Source organism: Etheostoma spectabile, chromosome 1 (genome assembly GCF_008692095.1).
Source record: "Etheostoma spectabile isolate EspeVRDwgs_2016 chromosome 1, UIUC_Espe_1.0, whole genome shotgun sequence".
NCBI lineage: Eukaryota > Metazoa > Chordata > Actinopteri > Perciformes > Percidae > Etheostoma > Etheostoma spectabile.
In genome coordinates, this window is record NC_045733.1 from 14,097,982 (window position 1) to 14,108,876 (window position 10,895).

A 10,895-nucleotide genomic window follows, 5' to 3' on the forward strand; every position below is an offset into this window, starting at 1 on the left:
CACACACACACACACACACACACACACACACACACACACACACACACGTGTTATCTGTTAAATCAGCTAATTAGAATGCCCCCTTCCAGCATCACCCCCAATCTCTCTAGCCTTAAAACCGCTCTTCTTCAGGGAAGCCTGCTCATTATACGTCAGCCAATTTAAATCCTGCAAGGGGTCAGAGGTCACTGGTTAATCAATCAGAAGGACCAGCGACTGTTGTAGTTATCAGATTGCGCTATCACACAGGAAGGGGATGGAAGATAAGGGTACACTTACAAGTGGAGAGCAGTGGGCAGTCAGAGTCACATAACAGGTAGAGCAAAAGTAGGGAAGAAGCAAAGAAGATGGTGTAGGTATGGTGGGACTAGAATATATATATAAAGCTCTAACGGCAATTGGATTTGCCAACTTTAATGTGCATAATGATGACAAACTGTTGGGGAAAAGAAAAGGAATACCAGTTTAGAGAGTCAAAGCAACAGAGAATCAGAGATTTAGCCTGACAGAAAAATTTAGGTTACAAAAGAAGCAACTGGCAAAAAACAGTTAACATCAGATGTTGAGAACAGATCAGCGCAGAAAGGGGAAAGCAAGACTTGATCACAAAACCGGAAAGACCAGTATATTAGAGAGAGACACCAACCCTAAGTCAACAGACTCAGTCGAAAGGCCTTCTCTGCTCTGCCACGGCTCACACAGTGCTAGCCGTCTACAGTTTGAGCACTTTCAAGTTAAGGCCTCTTAATGGAGAACTGTGATGAATGTCAACTTAATGGCGTGACTGGGCAATGTGGAAGGAGAGATAAGGTCGAAAAAAAGTACTGTAAAAAAGGTCTCAATTTTCTTTTACCCTAGTGTAGTAGACTTGAGGGATTCTGCATTATTCACACAATAAAACAAAGTAACAAAAAAAAATATGTCAATTTGTGTTCATGTCTTTTCTTGAATGAAACAAACGAGGGGCCTTGGGTATAAAATAAAGGAAAACTTTTATTCTTTCCTTGAGAAATAAAAAATAATGTTTAGTTGCGGGGCCAGACAGGGATGCAAAGCTAGAATTTAAAAAGAGTTATCTACATGTCTTGCTTGTAATAATGCTACAAACTAGTTTTGATCCAATCTTTGCCACAGTTTAAAGTCATATTTTGACAAAAATATGACAATATGTTACACTGCGCATACACATGCTTTCCCAAACGGTAGCACTTCCCAAAAGGCAGTATCAGTGAATTTTGCCGTCAAAGCACTAAAGGGAATGGTGGATGAAATGAAACTACTGCATAGAACATGACTGATGTTGTACATGACAGGCTGGCCTCAGAGACAAGCAAGTAACACCTCAAATCCTCCCCCCCACCACTCACATACCAAAATCCCCTCTTTCTCCGGAGCCCTATACACTCACACCAGCACTTCATCTTATCAGGATGAATTTCTAATCAGTGAAAACGCCGGAACTGCCCTCCTTTTTCACTCTCTCACTCTCTATCACACACACACACAAAATCTTAGCACTAACGTCAAATGGAAAAGAAAAAATCCTGTACTCAATAACTCATACTAAAAGAGAGGCAAGAGACAGACAGTGTATGTGTGTGAGTGTGTTTATTTAGCCTGTCATTTTATCCAATATGTGTCCAACTATTGTACTTCCTAAGGAGATATAACACCCTCTACTGACTTTTCTCATGACGGGGTGTCTATTTATGGCATGTTGTAGTGATAAGATTGTCTCCCCCTGAGGGAACAGATACACAAGCACACAGGAAAGAGAAAGTTGAGAGGGCAGCGGTCTTAAAAGGGTAATTAAATCACTGTGTTGTTTCCAATTGCCAATCAAGGCAGTCATGCAGGTAAAGTTTAAATCACTGTTATTAGGGGAGTTTCTGTAGCAGGGAAAATTTGGGAAGCTCGCAATTCAACGCACAAACACACACACACACACACACACACACACACACACACACACACACACACACACACACACACACACACACACACACACACACACACACACACACACACACACACACACACTTGCCTCAAGCAAAATCCACTATGAGACATCTGATGCACAGGAGGGGGGCTGTCTGCAGCAAGTGAACAAATCCACCATTTCGACACATCTGTCAGCTCTACAGTCTCTACAGTCAACAGATGGGAGACAAACCAGTCAAACCAGCCGCGCGGCTTGACTGTTGACTCATTGTATGGTTCTGATCCAGCTAAGTCTTGAACCTCAGTCAGCCTGACAGAAAGCTCAAGAGAACCTAACATCCAGTAACCATACACACCTGCCCTCACCTTTCCCTCTCTGCCTTGTGAATGCACACACTCTCCAACCTCCTGACTAACACTGACATGACGACTTGACTGGTCTGTGTGCACACGGACTATCTCCTCCCCCCCCCCAATCTCGAGTTGTGTGTGGGTACCAGTGAGTGTGAGACAGAGAGGGAGATCAGAGTAATGAAGTGAGGAGCTAATCAAAGTGAACCATGCAGGGCCACCTCTCCCTGTGATCCAGACTAGATGACCCAGGGCCATAATTAGTCTGAGACTTTCATTCTGATAACAGCAAATTAACAGACTTCATTAGGCTTTTCTCTCCTCTCCTTCTGCTATACCCAGATTGTTTTTAAATCTAAACCCCTGAATGGCTCCTGCTGCATGAGCATCAGCATCTACAACATATTGCTCTTCACAAAGAAACTAACACACTACAGAGAGCATGAACGTACATTCACACGTTGTACTCACACGTACTTCACAAATCTGGACTAAAATTATTGATGCTAAATTAAAAGATTCAAAATTGATTAGGAGCTTGTGTTAATCAGTATGTACTGGCCAGTGGGGATGTATTTACCTTTGGCACTATTCTCAGTAGAGTAGTGCCCTCTAAAGGCTTCTTGAAGACCTACCTATGGCCTTAAAATGTGTGTGCATGTGAGTGTTTGTGTGTGATAAAATGAGTATTTTCTGACTACTCGTCATATCAGGTATGAAGCATTTCATTTCACTATGTGACAATAGTCCGATTTGAACAGTTGTTAAGCTTACCCTAACATTTCCCAAGATGGATTGATGGCAGCCTAAATCATTTATCTCTGAAGTCATTTTTCTGTTTTTCTCACCGCAAACATCTCTGCGCCCATCCCTTTAACACTTCCCCCACCCTACATGCACAAACCTTCATGTGTGAATGAAAAATCATCGCAGAAAAATCAAGTCCCAAAAGCAAATATGTTTTTAACGAGCCAGCCCATTACTTTGGTGATATGAGAACATAAAAACACAAATTGGGAATAAATTGAGGTGCTGATGCTTGAGAAACTGAGGCAGAAAAAAGAAAGAAGAAAACAATGAAGAAAAGGAAAGCAGAAAAACAGAAGGTTAACCACATAAAGAAAGAAAAGGGAGGCAAAGACCCAGGGAGGACGCATATGTGCGTGCAGCACTGTGTTACTCTAACACATTAGCCATTTCTAACAAAAATGTCGTTGAATTATGGGCAAATTTATAAAATATATAAATAGTAGGCTTAACATTGCAAAAAAGAAGAAAAAAAATAGACATCCATTCACTGTGTGTACTATGTGACCAGACCTTTCCTTTCCACAACAACAAAAAGAGCCTTTAATTATGCATTTGATGAGATCCCTCATAATGGCACAAATTTTCTGCAGCCACATGAAAAGTCATTATAGAACTAATGGTGTTCTTCAAAATGTCACAGCAAAAGCATAAAGAGAGTGCGAGAAAAAAAGAAGAACAAGCAAGACAGAATGTGAGAGAGACAAACAGGAGAGAGTGTCCATTTGATGTGAACAGATATATACCAGGGGAAAGCAATACTAACTACACGACAGTATGAGATAGACTCCTGCTGGTGTCTTTAGATACTCCCATCAGATCTCTGTGGTGGTTCTACTATACAACTATAAGTCACTTTAGCAGCTAATTATATTTCCAACTCTCAGTGAACACAACAGTGACCACAACTTGACACACCTAACCTATACATTCGATTTTATTTCTACCCAAATGCTGCTGAGACGATCATGAGAATAATTGAAAATGTCAGCTGAAGACAACTCAATGAAGAAATGGCAATATCAAAACTTTTGACTGTGTGTTTTAAAAATATTACTTTTTTTGTTTCCCTTTATTAGTGACAGTGGATAGACAGGAAAGGGGGACAGAGACACGCAGCAAGGACTGCAGGTCGGATTCGAACCCGGGCCACTGCAGGACTCAGCCTACATGGGGCACACGCTCTTACTGGGTGAGCTAGAGGCCGCCCCAAGATTAGAATTTTTATTTTTCATCCCGACATTCGATTTAAGAAAAAACACCTACAACACTGTTTTTTTTTTTGAAATCCTTTTCATCCCCACCTCCTCTAGTCCTCAATCTCTCTATAATTCGTCTACGATGGTGTCCACCAACCTCCTCAACTGCTTTTGTCTAATTGTAATTCAAAAGTTCTCCACTCAGCAGACCACAAAAGCTATTGCTGTTCTGAGAAATACACCCACTTTGGATCCAAGAGCCCCATCAAACATCACTATATGGATATATGAAGTGACTCCAAATCAGAGATAGTCTAAAGGGTCATTGAAGTGATGACTGACAGACTCAAAGCATGGGTTTGAATGACCGTTACTGTATTGTGTCACATCGGCCTGAGTTTGACAAGTCACGACAAGCTGTCAGCTCTGGCTGTGGTCTTTACCTCAACATGGGAGCCGTCCCTTAATCATGTGTGCTCTTGAACCACGTCAAAACCCATATGAGCTAGTCCCCCCCCCCCCCAAAACGCTTGTGCAAACTGCCAAAACCCACACAAACATGCTTCCTACCCAGACCATTATAATGATATGGAAATTGGCTGTCTAATTATCTCTTACAGCATGCCAGAAGTGGGAAGAGAGCTTGTCTTTCCTCAGCTTTCTCTTTGACAGGCAAGATTGATCTGTAGAGCCCGTCATCCACTGAGAACACAGCCTTAATGCTACAGCAAGACACACACACACACACACACACACACACACACACACACAAAAAGGGGGGAGGGGGGGGCACACTTGTGAAACATCTTGTTCAAGTTTTGAATACCCATGCTGTCACTTCTAACAGTTTATTCATTAAGACTGTACTCATTGTTTGTGAAGCTTTCATGCTGAATGCCGCACTGTATTCTTTTACAAGCTTAGTGAAGTCTGTGATTGCCACATTAAACAAATTATACAATGATTAGTTAGTAATCAAAGTCAAAAAACATTAATAAAATAATGTAATGTTATTAACTTACAGTACAGTAGTACAAAAAAAAAGTGCTCATAAGGAAAACACTGATTACTAGTAATACATTTAGGCAAACCAAGGTACCAATGTTTGCAGGCATCAAACTAATGCAGTTTGTCTATGTACCCAGTACATGAATACACTTAATACAGATTTAGAGCAAACTGTGTAAGAACCACTTTTCACAGCTTCCCTATCACTCATCATACAAATACCATGTGCCATAATTGCTTTGTAACTACGGCCCCAGCACTCCATTTTCACCCAGGTAGTGCACAGCTGTAGCGAGGAGATTCCATTAATGTGCTTGTTACTCACTGTGTTCCGCTCTACACATACACAATCACATTTTCTTAAGCTACAATTCTGTTTTAACCAAATTTAGGGTATCCTTATCAAAAATATGTATGTGTTATGTATTTATTTTGGAAAGAAAAACCCACATTGGCCTTGGCCTCCAAAATTCAGCATTGATCGGGCTATATATGCAAATTTCTATGGCAATATTTAAAATAGGGTAATTATTATATATATATATATATATATATATATATATATATATATAGTGTATTTATTTATATATATAGTGGGATTTTGTGATTATTTTTCATTATAGGAATATTACAGACCTGGAAATGATAGAGTAGGTGTATTACTCCAGCAATAGCAACTACATTACTTGTTCATAGTGTATCCCACAAGCAGTGTTAGCCTAAATACATAAACTGAATTACAGGACAAAGTCATTTTTAGTCCGTTATACTTGTTTCTGTAAGCAAAAAAAATGTACTTATGTATACTTCTTGCCAACATCCTGGTGGAAATAGTAAACAGAAACATAGATTTGCTACAGGTTATTACCAGTAAGTAACATTTTAAGTACAATCCTCCAAGCACTATCTGCTAATAAAAAAAAAGTACTGAGATAAAAATATAACTCATGCCTCTATATTGTTTGTTTAGAGTATGTATATATTGTGTATATATTAGCGTGTATATTTTTTTTTTGGTTGTTTTGTACGTGTAAGCACAGTGTGAGTAACAATGCTCCAAAGACAAATTCCTCGTATGTGTCCTCATACCTGGGGAATAAAGCTGATTCTGATTGAGAGCTTATTTTGATCATTGTATTTCCATTGCCTCTAAATTGTTGATAATAATAGGTGTTTACATTTACACACGCACACCCTCCTGCGTGTGTGTGCGTGTGTAATGTCTCAATTCAGATGAATGCACTGCTGATAAATGCAGCAACCTCCAGGGCTGAAACCTGGAGCCAAACGGGAGACGCCCACTTTGAGTTTCATTTTGGCTCTCTAGTAAACTATGGGTGATGTCACGGAGACTACCTCCATATTTTATACAGACTATGGTGTGCACCAATAAATTGAAGCCTCCTTCAATCGCAAAATCACAAAAAAATAAGTTGCTAAAAAAGCAAATGAAATACTTATTTCTCCCTTTTAAAAACTTGTATCTGCCAACACCTTTTCCGTTTCTATACCCTTCTGTCTCTCATCCTGTGACTCTTGGAGTAGAGGTAGGTTATTAGCAGATGCCTGTATCCTGGAGAGAAATGGCAAACTAGTTTTGCGTTCTTTGAGAGTTTCATCTAATTGGATGTTATTTATTAGCCAAAAAGAAGCCCCAGGAAAGGGCAGCTCTCTTCATGTTGTTGCTCATTTTCCCAGCACTATGGCGATGAATGACTATCCCTGTGCCCTTTAATGATAAAACACAGACGGAAAGACAGATGGAAAGAAAAAGCTGGTTTATTCCAGGTGTCAATTAAGATACCACTACTTAGAGCATGAATGTAGTATGACAAAATATGTCCATTTAGTAAGATGTATGTTTGATAAGGACATTCATCTCCACTTATTAAAAAAATACATTTTAGTGGTAAGAAATAAATTGGATCCAAAGCAAAGGTCTTAAAAAGCAAATGTGTACTGTATCGAGGTCAAAGTGGGAGCATGGTAAATATATGGTATATTTACAGTATATATACACCATACATATGCAGAACTGGCACATGGACCCAGGTATTAAAGGACCAAAACCTTTATATTCAAGTCGAGGAACAAGTAGCTCACATTTCTTTCAGATATTACCCAAAGCGCTCCAGCAACAGTCTAATATTCTCAAACACAATTTCACTCCACATTTTATGTTACTATTACATCATGATGCAAAAAATATATAGCTGAATTGATGTTTTGGGAAAGAAACTGTAAAATAATGCAATATACAGCAATAAAAGTCCAAACAAGGTCAAATTGAATAGCCTTTTAAAATGAAAATATGCCTTATATATTTGTTGAGCCAAAATGCAAAAAAAAACATTTGATAAGTGATGAAAATGAGAAAAAATGAGATTGAATATACTACATATTGGTGAGATACAATGAATAGTCAAGTAGTATAGTACACTCTTCATTTGAAGGCCAAGGCTGGAGTAAGTCCCATGAATTAAACAAAACCAGCAATGAATGTATTCTAATATATATATATATATATATATATATATATATATATATATATATATACTTATATATTATATATTATATATATATGTGGTGTGTGTTTTGTAGATATGGTTATTGTGTGACTAAGCAGTCCATTCAGGTTCCATTCCATTTAAGTTTCATTTTAGTCAAAGAGAGCTGCATTTTTATTTTGTTTATACCCCAGAACAAAATCTGAAAAAAAGAGAGGTCGAATGGAAGAGTAGCGGCACACTACTGGTTTGTTCCCATTGGTGCCCCTTTATGTTAACCTTTCATAAAGTAACCTCACTGCTGCTGAATATATACAAAAGACGAGATATGACTAGTAGTACAGTGGAATGCGAGACAGGCTCCACATATTCCTCAATTCCCACCTGCCAATGTCTCTAAAAACATGCTATGATTTTGTTTTTACCCTCTCTTCGTACAAACACCCACAGGAAAGCTCTGCTATACATGTGTTATTTCCATCTATTGGCACTGATGTTCTGAAAAAGCTTGTCTGGAGGCTATCGGTGAAATCAAAGAAACTGCTGAAAGTTTGGAAAGCTGTCCTCTCTGAGCGTCCACTCACTACTTTTGCCTGTTTTTTTTGCTTTTCATTATTATTTTCTGTTTGAATAAGAGAAAAGGCGGGTTGTTTGGTGTTTTTTTTTTTTTTTTTTTTACTGATTCAAACTGTATTGATGAAAGACATAATCAGTCCTATGATATAGCAAATAGTTAATAACTGTTAGTTACTGTGACACTACAGCCATTCCAAAAGGGGAAACACCTGTGTCTGGGATGCTCTGTGTACATCATAATTCAAATGTAAATTGCATGGTTGTGTCAAATTGTATGGCTTGATCACAAAAAAAAATTCAATGTGTCTAAATGTTCCATTTAAATACTGGTATTTTCCTTACAGTTTCACTTAAATGAATGTGGTCAACCACAAGTTACATTTTTTGAAAATCTTAAAAGGGTAAATTTGGATGGATCCAATTAACCCTGTGGTTCAGGTTGCTGTGGCAATACGTGAAACAGAAGGAGGAGGTAACAAGAGGCCTGTAGCCAAAAATGAATATTTGAGCAGATGAGCTTCAGATTAACTGAAAATATTCCAGTGCAGCATTTCATTGTTCAACCCAGCAATGGTAATTCGGTAACCAATGTCACCAATTGTAAAGCTCTGAGTATCAACACATCAGAGAAATAAGACAGAATTTATATTATCTTTATTGAATCATAACTAGCCCTATGCTTTTTGATTTAAGGCGATGGCCTTAACCTCAGGCAAGTATAATGATACAAAATGAAAGAAACAGAAATGTCATTAATTACTATTAATCTGCTTCACAACAGTTTACGACAAGGCCACCAACACAATCACCTACTTCAAAAAGAGAAATTCCTAATTCTGAGCTTCCTGTCAGTACAAAATCTGAACACAGCCCACACACTCCTTGTTAAAGGAGTTAAGGTAATGTCAGGTCAGACGTGAAAGAAATAAAGCTTTGAGCTACTTTGTGAAATGCAGTCCATCCATGTGCCACAAAATCTTTTAAACCTCAAACACTCCTGTTCAGAGCTAACAGGATGAATGCCCCAGCTGATTTAAATCACAAAACAACAAAGTGCAAGGTGAATTGAATCAATGTGTTTAAAAGTCATGAACTGTAGTTCGGTCTGATAGTACAGCCAGGTCAGGCTGAGGGGCCTATTTTCTACGTGAATATTTGAATGCAACCGTTGTCTGCTAATGTGGGGTATTGTCTTTTTTTCAAATACTGCACACAAATTCCATCAGGTCATGTACTTTTGTAAAAATCAAATGATGTCAGTACAAATACCAGAAGGGGTTAAGCCATCCTTAATAGTTAGTTTAAAAAATTAGACAAAAGTTATTGCTTATGGCGTTTTTCCACTGAATGGTACCTCCTCGACTTGCCAAGAATCTACTTGCCTTTTTAGGTCTTCTATTACATAAAAAGAGTCCCTGGTACCTGCCAACAGGTACTTTTTCTTAGTACCACCTCAGTCGAGGTTCCAAGCAAGCTGAGGCGATACCAAAAGGTGGCGTGAAAACCTGCAGACTACTGATTGGTCGGAGAGAATAATCACTATTCAGTGTATTATCATCCCCAGCGACAGACAGGGGGGGTGCCCTGAACAAACCCGCCGTGTTTAAGTAGTTTAGCAAGCGTTGTTGTAGTTTTTTTCTGCCTCCAGCTTCTTTTTAAACTAAATTTGTCTTCTGGCTGTGGAAAAAGCCCCATGCCAAGAATCAAAAGAAACACACCTTCGGCGTTCCGTGTGTGTGTTGCGTTAGGTCACGGCCGTTTCCTGCTATGACAACCAGCCACAGCTCGCCACACGCATGAGTTGGTACTAATCTGCAATGTAACATGGAGGATGGGGCACCGCGGCCGAGTCAAGTTGAGCAAGTACCATTAATTGAAAAAAACGCCATTAGGTTACAATTTCACAAAATCTAAAATTTAAGTATGGAGACAACTAAAACTGCTACTGTAAACAGAGTGAAACAAAAAAATACTCACCCTTGGTTTCTGCTCCAGAGCAAATATGAAGGCACATCATGCAGCCAAGCAGAAATTACAAGAGCAAAATAAAGAAAAAGCAAGAGAAGGGAAGAGAAACAGAGACAGAGCAAATGGGAGAAATAAGAAAATCTGTTAGTGTTTTTTGAAGTAAGCATTATTTCAGACTTTTTTTTGTCAACAGAGAGACAACAGAAAGCATTGCAATATGTATGTTAGTCCTTAGAGCGACATGTGTATGCATTCAGAAAAAAAGTTTTTCCACAATAACGGACTTGTCAAAAGCAGAAACAGAGCAGAGTTACAGTTTCTCACTATCAAAAAACATGTGTTACTTGTGGGTATAGAATAGGATCTGAAAGGATGGAGAAATGAGACTGTATACTGTGAGTTGTATTTGTAAAAAAGTACTTCCACAAGCTTGAAACACATAAAACTATTTTCTCAGTGACATGAAATTCTTTGATGCGTGTGATTATTTTCTACCAAAATAAAATCCACTGCCCAAGTCCTCATGCGCTTAAAAAAA

General features: G+C 38.7%; 1 protein-coding gene across 6 annotated transcripts in view; it reads right to left on the bottom strand.

The window, feature by feature from the left end:
* Window positions 1-10,895, bottom strand: part of LOC116700867 (protein diaphanous homolog 3) — a 178,170-nt gene that overhangs the window by 109,434 nt on the left and 57,841 nt on the right. For 4 of the 6 annotated variants that reach the window (XM_032534507.1, XM_032534658.1, XM_032534348.1 and 1 more), the window contains one exon: window positions 10,367-10,375. The exons of the other annotated variants lie outside the window; for them this stretch is intronic. In XM_032534507.1, coding sequence (XP_032390398.1) covers window positions 10,367-10,375 — 9 coding nt within the window. The remainder of the gene's footprint in view (window positions 1-10,366; window positions 10,376-10,895) is intronic. 6 annotated transcript variants of the gene reach the window in all.